Below are 20,712 nucleotides of genomic sequence, written 5' to 3'. Positions count from 1 at the left end.
TGGGTCCCACACCACCAGGTTCAGGACGTACAGGAGCCTCAGGTCCCACCCCACCAGTTTCAGGAGGTACAGGAGCTTCAGGTCCCATATCACCAGGTTCAGGCGGTACAGGAGCCTCGGGTCCCACACACCAGGTTCAGGAGGTACAGGATCCTCAAGTCCCACACACCAGGTTCAGGAGGTACAGGAGCCTCAGGTCCCACACCACCAGGTTCAGGAGGTACAGGAGCCTCAGGTCCCACACCACCAGGTTCAGGAGGTACAGGAGCATCAGGTCACACACCACCAGTTTCAGGAGGTACAGGAGCCTCAGGTCCCACACACCAGGTTCAAGAGGTAAAGGAGCCTCGGGTCCCACACCACCAGGTTCAGGACGTACAGGAGCCTCAGTTCCCACCCCACCAGTTTCAGGAGGTACAGGAGCTTCAGGTCCCATATCACCAGGTTCAGGCGGTACAGGAGCCTCGGGTCCCACACACCAGGTTCAGGAGTTACAGGAGCCTCAGGTCCCACACCACCAGGTTCAGGAGGTACAGGAGCCTCAGGTCCCACACCACCAGTTTCAGGAAGTACAGGAGCCTCAGGTCCCACACCACCAGGTTCAGGAGGTACAGGAGCCTCAGGTCCCACACCACCAGGTTCAGGAGGTACAGGAGCATCAGGTCCCACACCACCAGTTTCAGGAGGTACAGGAGCATCAGGTCCCACACCACCAGTTTCAGGAGGTACAGGAGCTTCAGGTCCCACATCACCAGGTTCAGGCGGTACAGGAGCCTCGGTTCCCACACACCAGGTTCAGGAGGTACAGGAGCCTCAGGTCCCACACCACCAGTTTCAGGAAGTACAGGGGCCTCAGGTCCCACATCACCAGGTTCAGGAGGTACAGGAGCCTCAGGTCCCACACCACCAGGTTCAGGAGGTACAGGAGCCTCAGGTCCCACACCACCAGGTTCAGGAAGTACAGGGGCCTCAGGTCCCACATCACCAGGTTCAGGAGGTACAGGAGCCTCAGGTCCCACACCACCAGTTTCAGGAAGTACAGGGGCCTCATGTCCCACATCACCAGGTTCAGGAGGTACCGGAGCCTCATGTCCCACACCCCCAGGTTCAGGAGATACAGGTGCCTCGGGTCCCACACCACCAGTTTCAGGAGGTACAGGAGCTTCATGTCCCACATCACCAGGTTCAGGAGGTACAGGATCCTCAGGTCCCACACCACCAGGTTCAGGAGGTACAGGAGCCTCAGGTCCCACACCACCAGGTTCAGGAGGTACAGGAGCCTCAGGTCCCACACCACCAGGTTCAGGAAGTACAGGGGCCTCAGGTCCCACATCACCAGGTTCAGGAGGTACAGGAGCCTTAGGTCCCACACCACCAGTTTCAGGAGGTACAGGAGCTTCAGGTCCCACATCACCAGGTTCAGGAGGTAAGGGGCCTCAGGTCCCACACCACCAGGTTCAGGAGGTACAGGAGCCTCGGGTCCCACACCAGCAGGTTCAGGAGCCTCAGACCCTCAGGTCCCACACCACCAGTTTCAGGAGGTACAGGAGCCTCGGGTCCCACACCAGCAGGTTCAGGAGCCTCAGAGCCTCAAGTCCCACACCACCAGGTTCAGGAGGAACAGGAGCCTCGGGTCCCACACCAGCAGGTTCAGGAGCCTCAGACCCTCAGGTCCCACACCACCAGTTTCAGGAGGTACAGGAGCCTCAGGTCCCACACCACCAGGTTCAGGAAGTACAGGAGCCTAAGGTCCCACACATCAGCTTCAGGAGGTACAGGAGCCTCAGGTCCCACACCACCAGGTTCAGGAGGTACAGGAGCCTCAGGTCCCACACCACCAGTTTCGGGAAGTACAGGAGCCTCAGGTCCCACACCACCAGGTTCAGGAGGTACAGGAGCCTCAGGTCCCACACCACCAGGTTCAGGAGGTACAGGAGCAGCAGGTCCCACACCACCTGTTTCAGGAGGTACAGGAGCCTCACGTCCCACACACCAGGTTCAGGAGGTACAGGAGCCTCAGGTCCCACACCACCAGGTTCAGGAGGTACAGGAGCCGCAGGTCCCACACCACCAGGTTCAGGAGGTACAGGAGCAGCAGGTCCCACACCACCTGTTTCAGGAGGTACAGGAGCCTCACGTCCCACACACCAGGTTCAGGAGGTACAGGAGCCTCAGGTCCCACACCACCAGGTTCAGGAGGTACAGGAGCCTCAGGTCCCACACCACCTGTTTCAGGAGGTACAGGAGCCTCACGTCCCACACACCAGGTTCAGGAGGTACAGGAGCCTCAGGTCCCACACCACCAGGTTCAGGAGGTACAGGAGCCTCAGGTCCCACACCACCAGTTTCAGGAGGTACAGGAGCCTCAGGTCCCACACACCAGGTTCAAGAGGTACAGGAGCCTCAGGTCCCACACCACCAGGTTCAGGAGGTACAGGAGCATCAGGTCCCACACCACCAGTTTCAGGAGGTACAGGAGCCTCAGGTCCCACACACCAGGTTCAAGAGGTACAGGAGCCTCGGGTCCCACACCACCAGGTTCAGGAGGTACAGGAGCCTCAGGTCCCACCCCACCAGTTTCAGGAGGTACAGGAGCTTCAGGTCCCACACCACCAGGTTCAGGAGGTACAGGAGCATCAGGTCCCACAACACCAGGTTCAGGAGGTACAGGAGCATCAGGTCCCACACCACCAGTTTCAGGAGGTACAGGAGCCTCGGGTCCCACACACCAGGTTCAGGAGGTACAGGAGCCTCAGGTCCCACACCACCAGTTTCAGGAAGTACAGGGGCCTCAGGTCGCACATCAGCAGGTTCAGGAGGAACAGGAGCCTCGGGTCCCACACCAGCAGGTTCAGGAGCCTCAGACCCTCAGGTCCCACACCACCAGGTTCAGGAGGAACAGGAGCCTCGGGTCCCACACCAGCAGGTTCAGGAGCCTCAGACCCTCAGGTCCCACACCACCAGTTTCAGGAGGTACAGGAGCCTCAGGTCCCACACCACCAGGTTCAGGAAGTACAGGAGCCTCAGGTCCCACACATCAGCTTCAGGAGGTACAGGAGCCACAGGTCCCACACCACCAGGTTCAGGAGATACAGGAGCCTCGGGTCCCACACCAACAGGTTCAGGAGGTACAGGAGCCTTAGGTCCCACACCACCAGTTTCAGGAGGTACAGGAGCCTCGGGTCCCACACACCAGGTTCAGGAGGTACAGGAGCCTCAGGTCCCACACCACCAGTTTCAGGAAGTACAGGGGCCTCAGGTCGCACATCAGCAGGTTCAGGAGGAACAGGAGCCTCGGGTCCCACACCAGCAGGTTCAGGAGCCTCAGACCCTCAGGTCCCACACCACCAGGTTCAGGAGGAACAGGAGCCTCGGGTCCCACACCAGCAGGTTCAGGAGCCTCAGACCCTCAGGTCCCACACCACCAGTTTCAGGAGGTACAGGAGCCTCAGGTCCCACACCACCAGGTTCAGGAAGTACAGGAGCCTCAGGTCCCACACATCAGCTTCAGGAGGTACAGGAGCCACAGGTCCCACACCACCAGGTTCAGGAGATACAGGAGCCTCGGGTCCCACACCAACAGGTTCAGGAGGTACAGGAGCCTTAGGTCCCACACCACCTGTTCAGGAGGTACAGGAGCTTCAGGTCCCACATCACCAGGTTCAGGAGGAACAGGAGCCTCGGGTCCCACACCAGCAGGTTCAGGAGCCTCAGACCCTCAGGTCCCACACCACCAGGTTCATGAGGTACAGGAGCCTCAGGTCCCACACACCAGGTTCAGGAGGTACAGGAGCCTCAGGTCCCACACCACCAGGTTCAGGAGATACAGGAGTCTCGGGTCCCACACCACCAGGTTCAGGAGGTGCAGGAGCCTCAGGTCCCACACTACCAGGTTCAGGAGGTACAGGAGCCTCAGGTCCCACACTACCAGGTTCAGGAGGTACAGGAGTCTCAGGTCCCACACCACCAGGTTCTGGAGGTACAGGAGCCTCGTGTCCCACACCACCAGGTTCAGGAGGTACAGGAGCCTCATGTCCCACACATCAGCTTCAGGAGGTACAGGAGCCACAGGTCCCACACCACCAGGTTCAGGAAGTACAGGATCCTCAGGTCCCACACATCAGCTTCAGGAGGTACAGGAGCCTCAGGTCCCACACCACCAGGTTCAGGAAGTACAGGAGTCTCAGGTCCCACATCACCAGGTTCAGGCAGTACAGGAGCCTCGGGTCCCACACACCAGGTTCAGGAGGTACAGGAGCCTCAGGTCCCACACCACCAGTTTCAGGAAGTACAGGGGCCTCAGGTCCCACATCACCAGGTTCAGGAGGTACAGGAGCCTCAGGTCCCACACCACCAGGTTCAGGAGGTACAGGAACCTCAGGTCCCACACCACCAGGTTCAGGAGGTACAGGAGCCTCAAGTCCCACACTACCAGGTTCAGGAGGTACAGGAGCCTCAGGTCCCACATCACCAGGTTCAGGAGGTACAGGAGCCTCATGTCCCACACCACCAGATTCAGGAGGTACAGGAGCCTCAGGTCCCACACCACCAGGTTCAGGAGGTACAGGAGCCTCAGGTCCCACACCACCAGGTTCAGGAGGTACAGGAGCCTCAAGTCTCACACCACCAGGTTCAGGAGGTACAGGAGCCTCAGGTCCCACACCACCAGGTTCAGGAGGTACAGGAGCATCAGGTCCCACACCACCAGTTTCAGGAGGTACAGGAGCCTCAGGTCCCACACAACAGGTTCAAGAGGTACAGGAGCCTCGGGTCCCACACACCAGGTTCAGGAGGAACAGGAGCCTCGGGTCCCACACCACCAGTTTCAGGAAGTACAGGGGCCTCAGGTCCCACATCACCAGGTTCAGGAGGAACAGGAGCCTCGGGTCCCACACCAGCAGGTTCAGGAGCCTCAGACCCTCAGGTCCCACACCACCAGGTTCAGGAGGAACAGGAGCCTCGGGTCCCACACCAGCAGGTTCAGGAGCCTCACACCCTCAGGTCCCACACCACCAGTTTCAGGAGGTACAGGAGCCTCAGGTCCCACACCACCAGGTTCAGGAAGTACAGGAGCCTCAGGTCCCACACATCAGCTTCAGGAGGTACAGGAGCCACAGGTCCCACACCACCAGGTTCAGGAGGTACAGGAGCCTCACGTCCCACACACCAGCTTCAGGAGGTACCGGAGCCTCAGGTCCCACACCCCCAGGTTCAGGAGATACAGGAGCCTCGGGTCCCACACCACCAGGTTCAGGAGGTACAGGAGCCTCAGGTCGCACACCACCAGGTTCAGGAGGTACAGGAGCCTCAGGTCCCACACCACCAGTTTCAGGAAGTACAGGGGCCTCAGGTCCCACATCACCAGGTTCAGGAGGAACAGGAGCCTCGGGTCCCACACCAGCAGGTTCAGGAGCCTCAGACCCTCAGGTCCCACACCACCAGGTTCATGAGGTACAGGAGCTCAGGTCCCACACCACCAGGTTCAGGAGATACAGGAGTCTCAGGTCCCACACCACCAGGTTCAGGAAGTACAGGAGCCTCAGGTCCCACACACCACTTTCAGGAGGTACAGGAGCCTCAGGTCCCACACTACCAGGTTCAGGAAGTACAGGAGCCTCAGGTCCCACACACCACGTTCAGGAGGAACAGGAGCCTCGGGTCCCACACCAGCAGGTTCAGGAGCCTCAGACCCTCAGGTCCCACACCACCAGGTTCATGAGGTACAGGAGCTCAGGTCCCACACCACCAGGTTCAGGAGATACAGGAGTCTCAGGTCCCACACCACCAGGTTCATGAAGTACAGGAGCCTCAGGTCCCACACACCACGTTCAGGAGGTACAGGAGCCTCAGGTCCCACACCACCAGGTTCAGGAGATACAGGAGTCTCAGGTCCCACACCACCAGGTTCAGGAAGTACAGGAGCCTCAGGTCCCACACACCAGGTTCAGGAGGTACAGGAGCCTCAGGTCCCACACTACCAGGTTCAGGAGGTACAGGAGCCTCAGGTCCCACAGTACCAGGTTCAGGAGGTACAGGAGCCTCAGGTCCCACACTACCAGGTTCAGGAGGTACAGGAGCCTCGTGTCCCACACCACCAGGTTCAGGAGATACAGGAGCCTCAGGTCCCACATCACCAGGTTAAGGAGGTACAGGAGCCTCAGGTCCCACACACCAGCTTCAGGAGGTACAGGAGCCTCAGGTCCCACACCACCAGGTTCAGGAGGTACAGGAGCCTCAGGTCCCACATCACCAGGTTCAGGAGGTACAGGAGCCTCAGGTCCCACACCACCAGGTTCAGGAGATACAGGAGCCTCGGGTCCCACACCACCAGGTTCAGGAGGTACAGGAGCCTCGGGTCCCACACCACCAGGTTCAGGAGGTACAGGAGCCTTAGGTCCCACACCACCAGTTTCAGGAGGTACAGGAGCTTCAGGTCCCACATCACCAGGTTCAGGAGGTACAGGAGCCTCGGGTCCCACACACCATGTTCAGGAGGTACAGGTGCCTTAGGTCCCACACCACCAGTTTCAGGAGGTACAGGAGCTTCAGGTCCCACACACCAGGTTCAGGAGGTACAGGAATCTCAGGTCCCACACCACCAGGTTCAGGAGGTATAGGAGCCTCAGGTCCCACACCACCAGGTTCAGGAGGTACAGGGGCCTCAGGTCGCACATCACCAGGTTCAGGAGGAACAGGAGCCTCGGGTCCCACACCACCAGGTTCAGGAGGTACAGGAGCCTCAGTTCCCACACCACCAGTTTCAGGAGGTACAGGAGTCTCAGGTCCCACACACCAGGTTCAGGAGGTACAGGAGCCTCAGATCTCACACCGCCAGGTTCAGGAGGTACATGAGCCTCGTGTTCCACACGACTAGGTTCAGGAACAGGTATTACCCCTCGATTATCAGTCTTTAAACCAGCATGGGTGACTTCACTAACCTCAACCCTGAACTCCCAACTCCACAACCTACAGACTCACCGACTCTACACCTCATGTCTTCTTTTGCAAATTGTTAGTTTGCCAGTCTTTGTTTATGATAGTTTTTCATACATTATATTGTATTCCTTTATTTTCGGGACAATGCCTGCAAGAAAATCCATCTCAAGTTAGTATATGGTCACATATACAGTACGTACTTCAATAACAACTTCACCTAGACATTGTACACTGCATCACTTACATTTCATTAGCTTTCATCATCCACATTTGAGGCTTGTAGATCTACCTTTTGATCTTTTTTTAAGGAAGTATAGAAATGTTGGGTGCAGTCTGCCAAGCCTGGTGTAATTTGTCAGGAGAGATTCTGTTAACTTCAATCAAAGACCTTTGTCAGAAAATTGGCCTGATATATCAAAGCAGGAAGTATGAGAGCCTGAAGACACACACTAAGCATTTCAGGAGCAGCTTCTTCACCTCCACTACCGCCACATTTCTGAATGGTCCACAAACCCACAAACAATACATAACTGTTTCTATTCAAATTCTTTTACTCTCTTTTGGAAACAATAACTTAATTTAGCTTCTACATATATTTCTCACTGTAAGTTAACTTTTTTAAACATATATGCATTGCAATGTATTGCTGCACGTCACATTGTGATGGCCAATGTTATAACTTAGTTGTTTTTTATTGTAGACAGCTGCTGCAAATCAACATATTTCCAAACTTGTGTTTTTATTCTTCTCTCCCACAAGGAGATGTAGCATACACTGGTTCTGTACAGTACAGATGTTTACTGTGGTTCAGCACAGTACAGATGTTTACTCTGGTTCAGTACAGTACAGATGTTTACTCTGGTTCAGCACAGTACAGGTGTTTACACTGGTTCAGTACAGTACAGATGTTTACTCTGGTTCAGCACAGTACAGGTGTTTACACTGGTTCAGCACAGTACAGGTGTTTACTCTGGTTCAGTACAGTACAGGTGTTTACACTGGTTCTGTACAGTACAGGTGTTTACACTGGTTCAGCACAGTACAGGTGTTTACACTGGTTCAGCACAGTACAGGTGTTTACACTGGTTCAGCACAGTACAGATGTTTACACTGGTTCTGTACAGTACAGATGTTTACTCTGGTTCAGCACAGTACAGGTGTTTACACTGGTTCAGCGCAGTACAGGTGTTTACTCTGGTTCAGCACAGTACAGGTGTTTACACTGGTTCAGCACAGTACAGGTGTTTACTCTGGTTCAGCACAGTACAGGTGTTTACACTGGTTCAGCACAGTACAGGTGTTTACACTGGTTCAGCACAGTACAGGTGTTTACACTGGTTCAGCACAGTACAGGTGTTTACTCTGGTTCAGTACAGTACAGGTGTTTACACTGGTTCAGTACAGTACAGGTGTTTACACTGGTTCAGCACAGTACAGATGTTTACACTGGTTCAGCACAGTACAGATGTTTACACTGGTTCAGCACAGTACAGGTGTTTACACTGGTTCAGCGCAGTACAGGTGTTTACTCTGGTTCAGCACAGTACAGGTGTTTACTCTGGTTCAGCACAGTACAGGTGTTTACTCTGGTTCAGCACAGTACAGGTGTTTACTCTGGTTCAGCACAGTACAGGTGTTTACACTGGTTCAGCACAGTACAGGTGTTTACACTAGTTCAGCACAGTACAGATGTTTACACTGGTTCAGCACAGTACAGGTGTTTACTCTGGTTCTGTACAGTACAGGTGTTTACACTGGTTCAGCACAGTACAGGTGTTTACACTGGTTCAGCACAGTACAGGTGTTTACACTGGTTCAGCACAGTACAGGTGTTTACTCTGGTTCAGCACAGTACAGGTGTTTACACTGGTTCAGCACAGTACAGGTGTTTACTCTGGTTCAGTACAGTACAGGTGTTTACTCTGGTTCAGCACAATTCAGATGTTTACACTGGTTCAGCACAGTACAGGTGTTTACACTGGTTCTGTACAGTACAGATGTTTACACTGGTTCAGCACAGTACAGGTGTTTACACTGGTTCAGCACAGTACAGGTGTTTACACTGGTTCAGCACAGTACAGGTGTTTACACTGGTTCAGCACAGTACAGGTGTTTACACTGGTTCAGCACAGTACAGATGTTTACACTGGTTCAGCACAGTACAGGTGTTTACACTGGTTCAGCACAGTACAGATGTTTACACTGGTTCAGCACAGTACAGGTGTTTACACTGGTTCAGCACAGTACAGGTGTTTACACTGGTTCAGCACAGTACAGGTGTTTACTCTGGTTCAGTACAGTACAGGTGTTTACTCTGGTTCAGCACAATTCAGATGTTTACACTGGTTCAGCACAGTACAGGTGTTTACACTGGTTCTGTACAGTACAGATGTTTACACTGGTTCAGCACAGTACAGGTGTTTACACTGGTTCAGCACAGTACAGGTGTTTACACTGGTTCAGCACAGTACAGGTGTTTACACTGGTTCAGCACAGTACAGGTGTTTACACTGGTTCAGCACAGTACAGGTGTTTACACTGGTTCAGCACAGTACAGGTGTTTACTCTGGTTCAGCACAGTACAGGCGTTTACACTGGTTCAGCGCAGTACATGTGTTTAGACTGTTTCAGTACAGTACAGGTGTTTAGTCTGTTTCAGTGCAGTACAGGTGTTCAGACTGTTTCAGTGCAGTACAGGTGTTTACTCTGGTTCAGTACAGTACAGATGTTTACACTGGTTCAGTGCAGTACAGGTGTTTACTCTGGTTCAGCACAGTACAGATGTTTACACTGGTTCAGCACAGTACAGGTGTTTACACTGGTTCAGCACAGTACAGGTGTTTACACTGGTTCAGCACAGTACAGGTGTTTAGACTGGTTCAGCACAGTACAGGCGTTTACACTGGTTCAGCACAGTACAGGCGTTTACTCTGGTTCAGCACAGTACAGGTGTTTACACTGGTTCAGCACAGTACAGGCGTTTAGACTGGTTCAGCACAGTACAGGCGTTTACACTGGTTCAGCACAGTACAGGCGTTTACTCTGGTTCAGCACAGTACAGGTGTTTACACTGGTTCAGCACAGTACAGGTGTTTACTCTGGTTCAGCACAGTACAGGTGTTTACACTGGTTCAGCACAGTACAGGTGTTTACTCTGGTTCAGCACAGTACAGGTGTTTACTCTGGTTCAGCACAGTACAGGTGTTTACACTGGTTCAGCACAGTACAGGTGTTTAGACTGGTTCAGCACAGTACAGGTGTTTACTCTGGTTCAGCACAGTACAGGTGTTTACTCTGGTTCAGCACAGTACAGGTGTTTACTCTGGTTCAGCACAGTACAGGTGTTTACACTGGTTCAGCACAGTACAGGTGTTTACTCTGGTTCAGCACAGTACAGGTGTTTACACTGGTTCAGCACAGTACAGGTGTTTACTCTGGTTCAGCACAGTACAGGTGTTTACTCTGGTTCAGCACAGTACAGGTGTTTACACTGGTTCAGCACAGTACAGGTGTTTAGACTGGTTCAGCACAGTACAGGTGTTTACTCTGGTTCAGCACAGTACAGGTGTTTACTCTGGTTCAGCACAGTACAGGTGTTTACTCTGGTTCAGCACAGTACAGGTGTTTACACTGGTTCAGCACAGTACAGGTGTTTACACTGGTTCAGCACAGTACAGGTGTTTACTCTGGTTCAGCACAGTACAGGTGTTTACTCTGGTTCAGTACAGTACAGGTGTTTACTCTGGTTCAGTACAGTACAGGTGTTTACACTGGTTCAGCACAGTACAGGTGTTTACACTGGTTCAGCACAGTACTGGTGTTTACACTGGTTCAGCACAGTACAGGTGTTTACACTGGTTCAGTACAGTACAGGTGTTTACTCTGGTTCAGTACAGTACAGGTGTTTACACTGGTTCAGCACAGTACAGGTGTTTACTCTGGTTCAGTACAGTACAGGTGTTTACACTGGTTCAGCACAGTACAGGTGTTTACACTGGTTCAGCACAGTACAGGTGTTTACACTGGTTCAGTACAGTACAGGTGTTTACTCTGGTTCAGTACAGTACAGGTGTTTACTCTGGTTCAGCACAGTACAGGTGTTTAGACTGTTACAGTGCAGTACAGCTGTTTACACTGGTTCAGCACAGTACAGGTGTTTACACTGGTTCAGCACAGTACAGGTGTTTAGACTGTTACAGTGCAGTACAGCTGTTTACACTGGTTCAGCACAGTACAGGTGTTTACTCTGGTTCAGCACAGTACAGGTGTTTAGACTGTTACAGTGCAGTACAGCTGTTTACACTGGTTCAGCACAGTACAGGTGTTTACACTGGTTCAGCACAGTACAGGTGTTTACACTGGTTCAGTACAGTACAGGTGTTTACACTGGTTCAGTACAGTACAGGTGTTTAGACTGGTTCAGTACAGTACAGGTGTTTACACTGGTTCAGCACGGTACAGGTGTTTACACTGGTTCAGCACAGTACAGGTGTTTACACTGGTTCAGTACAGTACAGGTGTTTAGACTGTTACAGTACAGTACAGGTGTTTACACTGGTTCAGCACAGTACAGGTGTTTACTCTGGTTCAGTACAGTACAGATGTTTACACTGGTTCAGTACAGTACAGGTGTTTACACTGGTTCAGTACAGTACAGATGTTTACACTGGTTCAGCACAGTACAGGTGTTTACACTGGTTCAGCACAGTACAGGTGTTTACACTGGTTCTGTACAGTACAGGTGTTTAGACTGGTTCAGTACAGTACAGGTGTTTACACTGGTTCAGCACAGTACAGGTGTTTACACTGGTTCAGTACAGTACAGGTGTTTAGACTGTTACAGTGCAGTACAGCTGTTTACACTGGTTCAGCGCAGTACAGGTGTTTAGACTGGTTCTGCACAGTACAGATGTTTAGACTAGTTCTGCACAGTACAGATGTTTAGACTGTCTCAGAATAGGTACAGCTATGTTCTACATAATTGTTGTACTTTATCTGTTTCAGGATTATACTTCTCAGGATCGAAGGTACGTTGTATTCTTCAGCACAGCTACTTTTGAACATGGTACATTGAAGCGATTATTGTTATGGTTGGTTGTCTGTTATATCCAAAAAGTTCAGGAAACCTGCGCCGAAGCACTTTAAAATGGCTTAGTTCCACTCTCTCAACCTGGGTCCCGTGATACCAGTAGTTGTCACAAATGTGGTTTTGCCTGATTGTAGTGGACGATCATGGCGTCTTCTGTTCCTTGTCATGAACTTCGCTCTCTGCAAAACTTTGCTGAACCGCATTCCTCGCTGTCGGATCTCCTTGAAGATCTCACCTGCCCAGTCCGCTGAAGCCGTCTTCGCCTGCCTGGACAGGTGTTTCTCTGCCTCACTGGGGCACCGGCTGCCCTCGCCTGGTCTGGCCCACCTGTCGAAGTGGTGTGGCCGCTGTCACGTGCAAACAGCTACTTGGAGCTTCAATGGTGCCGAGTGTCCAGTGGGGAACAAAAGTGAGTGAGCTGCCCCAGTACTGACATGACAGGCCCCTCACCAGAGGAGATACCCCTCCCTGGATCTCTCTCACGCCCCAGTTGCTGTCATACAATGCGTGGCTCTGCTCAGAATGCTGGAGGGGAAGACACAGTCAGAACTTTGGGTTGAGACCCATTATCAGGACCCCTGCCTCTGGTTGTCTGTGTACAGCAGTCGTCGCTGCTGTTCCCTCTGTCAGTGGGGTTGTGGACAGTGTCGAAGGTTGTCACGGGTTTCACTGGGTCATTGACAGGATGCAGGCCTGGGCTGAGGAGTGGCAGCTGGAGTTCTATCAGGAAAAGTGATTCGCTTTGGAACGTCGAACTTGAAAGCAGATACAGGGAGGAAATGAGGGATCCTAGGGTCCATGACCACAGCCCCACGAAGTTGAAAGAGTGGTAAAGAGGCCTAAGGTCTGTTGGATCTCATTAATCGGGGAACGCGAGGTAATGTTGCATTTCTATAAAACTCCGGTAAGACCACACTTGGAATATTGTGTTCAGTTCTGGTCACCCCTTTATATGAAGGATGTGGAAGCTTTCGAGAGGGTGCAGAGGTGATTTACCAGGATGATGTTTGGATTATGAGGAAAGGTTGAGTGAGCGAGGGCTTTTTCTCTTTGGAGCAAAGGAAGACAAGGGTTGACTTGATGGAGGTGTCCAAGATGATGAGAGGCTTCGATGGTAAGACTCAAGAGGCTGATAGACAGACTCACAGAAAGTAAGGGGAGGGAAAGATGTGTTTGGTGTTGGGCCCCCATTTCTGCTTTCCACAGGGATCGCTCCCTGCATGATTCCCTTGTCCATTTGCCCCTCCCCACGGATCCTCCTGGCTCTTATCCTTGCAAGTGGAACAAGTTCTACACCTGCCCCTACACCTCCTCCCTCACTACCATTCAGGACCCCAAACAGTCCTTCCAGGTGAGGTGGCACTTCGCCTGTGAGTCCATTGTGGTCATTTACTGTGTTCGGTGACCCCCGGTGTGGCCTATTGTATATCGGTGAGACCCGTCGGGAGACCACTTCACTGAGCATCCACCAGAAAAGGCAGGACCTCCCAGTGGCCACCCATTTTAATTCCACTTCCCATTCTCATTCCAATCCATGGCCTCCTCCGCTGTTGGGATAAGGCTACACTGAGGCTGGAGGAACAACACCTTATATTCCATCTGGGTAGCCTCCAACCTGATGGCATGAACATTGATTTCTCAAACTTTCAGTGATGCCTCCCCCCTCACCATTTCCCATCCCTTTTTCCCTCTCTCATGTTATCTCCTTGCCCGTCCATTACCTCCCTCTGGTGCTCCTCCCTTCCCCCTTTTTCTTTCTTCCACCGCCTTCTGTCTCTTTCAACAATCAACTTCCCAGCTCTTTGCTTCATCCCTCCCCCTTCAGGTTTCACCTGTCACCTTGCATTTCTCTCTCCTCTCCCCCACCTTTCAAATCTACTCCTCATCCCTTTTTTCCTCCAGTCCTGCTGAAGGGTTTCATCCTGAAGCGTTGACTGTACTCTTTTCCACAGATGCTGCCTGCCCTGCTGAGTTCCTGCAGCATTTTGCCTGTGTCCCTCAGGTGTCCTTTGAAATGACCCCAATTGCATGCCCCAAGTCATGCCCTCTGCTGTTAGACATTTCAATGCAGGGAAGAAGAAACTGACTGTCTACTCTAACAAGGCCTTTCATAATCACAGAAACCTCTCTCACCTCTCCCCTGAGCCCCCACCACTCCAGAGAAAACAACCCAACAACCCAGTCTGTTGATAGAGAATGTCTGCTCAGAAATGAGAAAAGCAGAAAGTGCAAGGGATGGAGGAGAGGGGAGGAAAGGCCTGTGATAGGCTGAATGACAAGGGATGGAGGAGAGGGGAGGAAAGGCCTGTGATAGGCTGAATGACAAGGGATGGAGGAGAGGGGAGGAAAGGCCTGTGATAGGCTGAATGACAAGGGATGGAGGAGAGGGGAGGAAAGGCCTGTGATAGGCTGAATGACAAGGGATGGAGGAGAGGGGAGGAAAGGCCTGTGATAGGCTGAATGACAAGGGATGGAGGAGAGGGGAGGAAAGGCCTGTGATAGGCTGAATGACAAGGGACGGAGGGAAGAGGAGAAAAGGTCTGTGATAGGCTGAATGACAAGGGATGGAGGAGAGGGGAGGAAAGGCCTGTGATAGGCTGAATGACAAGGGACGGAGGGAAGAGGAGAAAAGGTCTGTGATAGGCTGAATGACAAGGGATGGAGGGAAGGGAAGGAAAGGCCTGTGACAGGCTGAAGACTCAGAGAGACTGAATGACAAGGGTTGTTGTATCAGACATTCCGCCCTACAAAAACTCATTTCAGGGAGGTAGCATCATCAATTTACGGGAGACTCCCGGGAGAGGTGGGATGTCTGCAATGGAGTAGCTCACTAGCAGCTAGCCAGCTAGTTTAAATCACGTTAGCTATGCTAATGGATGCCTGTTAAACTCACCTCAACATGTCTTTTACATTTTAACCCACCATGAGCAATAGAAAAGTCACTGTTGCAAACAGTGCAGCCAGCAACACTGTCATTATTTTTGACCCGTATTAGGCAGGGGTACACTTTGGTGTAGTCTGGGGTGAGGTTCGTTTTTATGGAACACTCTGCCCTGTCGATCTCTCTGTCAGTCTCTCTCTGTCTCCCCCTCTCTCTCTGTCTCCCTCTCTCTCCCCCCTCTGTCTGTCTGTCTGTCTCTCTCTCTGTCTTTCTCTCTCTGTCTCCCCCTTTCTCTCTCTGTCTCCCCCTTTCTCTCTCTCTCTTTCTCTTGCTCGCTTGCTCACAAAAAATCGAGTTTGTTATATTGGGATATTGTATATAATTTGCGGGTGTCAGGGAGCCGCTATCAATATGCGGGAGACTGCCGGAACTTCCGGGAGGGTTGGGATGTCTGTGGTATTGGTTGAGAAAAGCTGATGAATGGGTACCCGGAGGAGGAGGGCTGGAGTTTGCAATAGCTGGAAAGGAGTCTGAAAATATGGTAAACGTGTGAAATATGTGGCTGGGTTTCTCGGATCATTGAATTAATTCCTAGGCCTGCGAGTGTATCGGGGAGTGCTGCTGCCTACCCTGGGAGCAGTTACTGTTCTCCCATTGAAGGTTTCCTTTACACCATAGGAAAATAAGACATACAGACATAGGCCGTTCGGCCCATTGAGACTGCTGTCATTCTATCATGGGCAATTTATTGTCCATCCCAATCCCATTCTCCTGTAACCTTTGATATCCTGACTAAGTAAATACCATTCAACCTCACTTTAAGTGCAGCCAGCGCTTGACCTCCACAGACTCACCATCTCTGGGTGATGAAATTCCTTCTCATCTCTGTTCTAAATGGACGTCCCTCTATTCTGAGGCTGTGCCCTCTGGTCCCAGACTCCCCGCCACAGGAAATGTTATCTCCACATCCACTGTCTGGGGCTTTCAATATTCATTAGGTTTCACTGAGACCCCCCCCCCCATTCTTCTAAACTAGTGAGTACAGGCGGGGCCACCGAAACCTCCTCATACTTTAACCCTTTCTTTCCTGGGACTATTCTCGTAAGCCTCCTCTGGACCTTCGCCAGTACCAACACATCTTCAGATTTCTCCTCCTGGTTAAAAAAAACCCTCCGCCTCCCTTCTTCTTCTATTCCCCACTCTGGCCGCTTACCACTGATCACCTACCTCTCCCTGGGTCCCCTCCTCCGTCCCTTTCTCCCATGGTCCACTCTCCTCCCCGATCAGATTCCTTCCTCTGCAGCCCTTTACCTTTCCCACCCCCCTGGCTTCACCTATCACCCTCTAACCAGCCTCCTTCCCCTCTCCCCACCTTCCTCTCCAGTCCTGATGAAGGGTCTCGGCCTTAGACATTCCTTTTTTCATTTCCTTAGACACTGCCTGACCTGCTGAGACCCTCCAGCATTGTGTGTGCGTCACATCCCTTCTTCGGAGTGTGCTGGACACTTACACACCGCAAGGACATGCGGACAGTTTGAACGGACCCTGTAAACTCTGCAGTTTGCTGGACGCCCACGAGGGAATAAATTCCCTGACACAGGGAAATCACCAGTTGAGAACTGGGGCAGATGGGACAGCTCAACAGGGAGGTCAATGGACTCCCACTGTGCTATAGTAAATAAGTAGACACAGCAATGCAGGGCGTGAGCTATGCTCGTCAAACACCGATGGGACAGACACCAGGGAGGGGGTGGCAGTCCGGCAGACAATTAACTGGACAGGAGGGCTCACTCCTCTGCCCTCTCTAATGGGAAAACAGGCTGTGAATGTCGGGTGGAATTTAATGCAGACCAGTGTGACATGTCAAAGAACAAAGATGGTGGAAGAACACTGAGGCCGTCTACAAGAAGGGTCAGAGCCGTCTCTACTTCCTGAGGAGACTGAGGTCCTTTAACATCTGCCGGACGATGCTGAGGATGTTCTACGAGGCTGTGGTGGCCAGTGCTATCATGATTGCTGTTGTGTGCTGGGGCAGCAGGCTGAGGGTAGCAGACACCAACAGAATCAACAAACTCATTCGTAAAACCAGTGATGTTGTGGGCGTGGAACTGGACTCTCTGACGGTGGTGTCTGAAAAGAGGATGCTGTCCAAGTTGCATGCCATCTTGGACAACGACTCCCATCCACTCCATAATGTACTGGTTAGGCACAGGAGTACATTCAGCCAGAGACTCATTCCACCGAGATGTAACACTGAGTGACATAGGAAGTCATTCCTGCCTGTGACCATCAAACTTTACAACTCCTCCCTCAGACTCCCTCCACTTGGCATAATTTATTTATTATTTATGGTTTTATATTGCTATATTTCTACACTATTTTTGTTTGGTGTGACTGTAACAAAACCCAATTTCCCTCAGGATCAATAAAGAATGTCTGTCTGTCTGTTACACTTTGGGAGGACAAACCCAGGTAGGACTAAGATCCATAATTCATGGAAAGTGGTGCCACAGGTAGACAGGGTCGTAAAGAAAGCTTTTGGCTCATTGGCCTTCATAAATCTAAGTATTGAGTACAGGGGTTGGTATGTTATGTTGAAGTTGTCTGAGACATTGTGAGTCCTAACCTACCTACGGTAAGATGTCAATGAGATTGGAGGAGTCCACAGGGAATTCACGAGGGTGTTGCCAAGACTTGAGGACCCGAGTTATAGGGAAAGGTTAGGACTGAAATGTGGAAGATTGAGAGGAGATTTGATAGAGTTGTACAAGATTATGAAGGGTATGTTGTTGAGTCATTGGCGGCTCACGGCCACCCTATGGATAGGGTGGTTGTCCACTTGGGTTTTGTCGGCAAGATTCAGAAGCAGAGTGCTAGGCCTTTCTTCCATGCAGGTACTGTCGCTGCTCAGTCAGAAACAGCCCGCCAGCCCTATGAGAGGCAGAGATAGGGTAAATGCTTTGTCACTGAGGTTGGGTGAGAATTGACAAGAGGTCATAGGTTAAGGGTGAAAGGTGAAACATTTAAGGGGAAGATGAGGAGGCAGCTCTTCACTCAGAGGGTGGTGAGAGTCAGGGCATCACATTGGAACAAAACACACACTAAGTGCTGCAGCCACTCTTAAGGACTTTATAACGTATTCTTATAGATATTTATTGTTTATTTATTATTATTATTATCATTACTATCTTTTATTCTTCTTTGTATTTTGGGTTTGTTGTTTTTTACACATTGGGTGCTTGTCCATCTGGTGTGTGGTCTTTCTACTGCGCTGCTTTGCCCTCACTGCGTGTGCCCACAGGACAATGAATCTCAGGGCTGCTCTTGGTGACATATATGTATTTTGATGATAAACTTACTTTGAACTTTAAACTGACTGTGCGCAATGTGAATGCCCATGTCTGACATTCACGCTCAATGCAGAAACAATTAAGTATTTCTGTTAATTATGCCATATTTCTGTTGCCAGCGAGGAAGAGTACTACCCAAAGATAGTCGAGGGCAGCCTGCCCCTGGGAGCTTTCCAAGGACCCACTCAGTACAGAGTGTGGAGACACGTGAAAGACATCATCCACCCAGGTACTCCTCCCGTGGCGGAGACCAGTCTCCTTCTCCGGGTGACTCTGCCAGTCACACCTCAGCTACCCATGCTCCAGGGTGGCACAGTGCTGGAGCAGTCAGTGTAACACGCTACATCGCCGGTGACCGGGGTTCAATTCCCGCTGCTGTCTGTCAGGCAGCTGGTTTGGTGCTGGAACGTTGGTGAAACTTGTGGGCTGCTTTGATTTAAGAGGTGAACGACTCATTTCACTGGATGTCAATCAGTGGATATGTTCAAAACCCACCCTAAGCAATGGTGAAAGGTACAGTGACCATCAGTCTGCTCGTTGCAGATGGACATCTGCTGCCCACATGTTTCACTCTGCACTACTGTCTGACTCTTTACAGCCCTCTGAAGTGACAATTAACATTGCACAAGTGTGCCTCTCACCAGAAATAGTCACCTCCAGTCACTGAGAATCCCTGTCCCTCAGTTTCTGCAGAATTCAAACCCTGCGGCAGTTCTGGGACAAACCTTGCACTGTCAGGCTGGACGTGAGCGAGCCAGACGCGTATGGCCATGCACTTTGGCAGAAGAAATAAGAGCTCCATTCTCTAAATGGAGAGAGTATTCAAAACCCTGAGGTGCAAAGTGACTTGGGAGTCCTCGTGCAGGATTCCCTAAAGGCTAATTTGAGGGTTGAGTCAGTGGTGAGCAAAGCCAATGCGATGCTGGCATTCATTTCCAGAGGACTAGAAGATACAAGCCAGGATGTAATATTTAGGCTTTATAAAGCATTAGTGAGGCCTCACTTGGAGTACTGTGAGCAGTTTTGGGTTCCTTATCTTAGAACAGATGTATTGACATGGGAAAGGGTCAAAGGAGGTTCACGAAAATGATTCCAGGTTTGAAAGGAAAGGCTTGCATATGAAGAGTGTTTATTGGATTTTGGCCCTTACTCAGAAGAATGAGGGGAGACCTGATTGAAACCTATCGAATGTTGAAAGGCCTTGATAGAGTGGATGTGGAGAGGATATTTCCTATGGAGAGGGATCTAAGACCAGAGGACACAGCCTCAGAATAGAAGGGCGTCCATTTAGAATGAAGATGAGGAGGAATTTCTTTCGCCGGAAAATGGTGGATCCATGGAATTTGTTGCCACGGCTGGCTGTGGAGGCCAAGTCTTTATGTGTATTTAAGGCAGAGGTTGATAGATTTTTGATTGGTCAAGACTTGAAGGTAGGAGATTGTGGCTGAGAGTGAAAAGGAATCTAACACAATTTGATGGGCCAAATGGCCTAATGGTCACCAGCACTGTGAAAGCCAGATGACACTCTTTAACCTTATTTGCAAATATCTTCAACCTTCCTCTAGTTTTATTCTGACTGGAATACTTCACAACTATGAAGGAGAATAGGGAGTATCAGATGCTTTAAAAGCTTAGCCTGTTGTTAAACAGATATTGCAGGCACCATGCTTGTGTTCCACATGGTCACAGGGAGAATGCACGAACTGCCCACAGAGCGTGGCGGGAACTGAATCATGTCTCCGGCTGACGCTGTAAAGCATTACTCTGCCCGCTACACTACCGTGATCTCCGTACAGTCAGCATGGCCGCAGAAACACAGTGAAAGCTGCTATAAGCATGCCACGTGGGCTGTTTATACTTTTCACAAAACTGTATTTCATCTTGAAAATTAAGTGTCAGAATTAGTGTGCACAGTAGAAAATCTGATGCTTTATCTAACAAGAGAATTCTTCTCTGTCCTAGACTGCACGGCATTAAAGAAAGATCATTCCACCTGAACGCTTGGGCTTCTTCGAAATGGTTTCTCAGCCCTCGGAATGTTCTGCGGCTAGGCTGGGCCACACGGAACTCTCAGTCTGACCAACAACCCACACTCTGCATCCAGTCTGGGCCAACTTACCCACACTCCCAGGCTGGGCCACACGGAACTCTCAGTCTGACCAACAACCCAAACTCTGCATCCAGTCTGGGCCAAATTACCCACACTCCCAGGCTGGGCCACACGGAACTCTCAGTCTGACCAACAACCCACACTCTGCATCCAGTCTGGGCCAAATTACCCACACTCCCAGGCTGGGCCACACGGAACTCTCAGTCTGACCAACAACCCACACTCTGCATCCAGTCTGGGCCAACTTACCCACACTCCCAGGCTGGGCCACACGGAACTCTCAGTCTGACCAACAACCACACTCTGCATCCAGTCTGGGCCAAATTACCCACACTCCCAGACTGGG

General features: G+C 51.3%; 1 protein-coding gene across 1 annotated transcript in view; it reads left to right on the top strand.

The window, feature by feature from the left end:
- Positions 1-20,712, top strand: part of LOC132394864 (uncharacterized) — a 109,898-nt gene that overhangs the window by 30,055 nt on the left and 59,131 nt on the right. The window contains exons 4-6 of the mRNA XM_059971272.1: positions 11,941-11,963; positions 12,160-12,438; positions 18,376-18,582. Coding sequence (XP_059827255.1) covers positions 11,941-11,963; positions 12,160-12,438; positions 18,376-18,582 — 509 coding nt within the window. The remainder of the gene's footprint in view (positions 1-11,940; positions 11,964-12,159; positions 12,439-18,375; positions 18,583-20,712) is intronic.

Source organism: Hypanus sabinus, chromosome 5 (assembly GCF_030144855.1).
Source record: "Hypanus sabinus isolate sHypSab1 chromosome 5, sHypSab1.hap1, whole genome shotgun sequence".
NCBI classification, from domain to species: Eukaryota; Metazoa; Chordata; class Chondrichthyes; order Myliobatiformes; family Dasyatidae; genus Hypanus; species Hypanus sabinus.
Note: the sequence above shows the minus strand (reverse complement) of the source record. Positions and strands in the feature narration are given on the sequence as shown.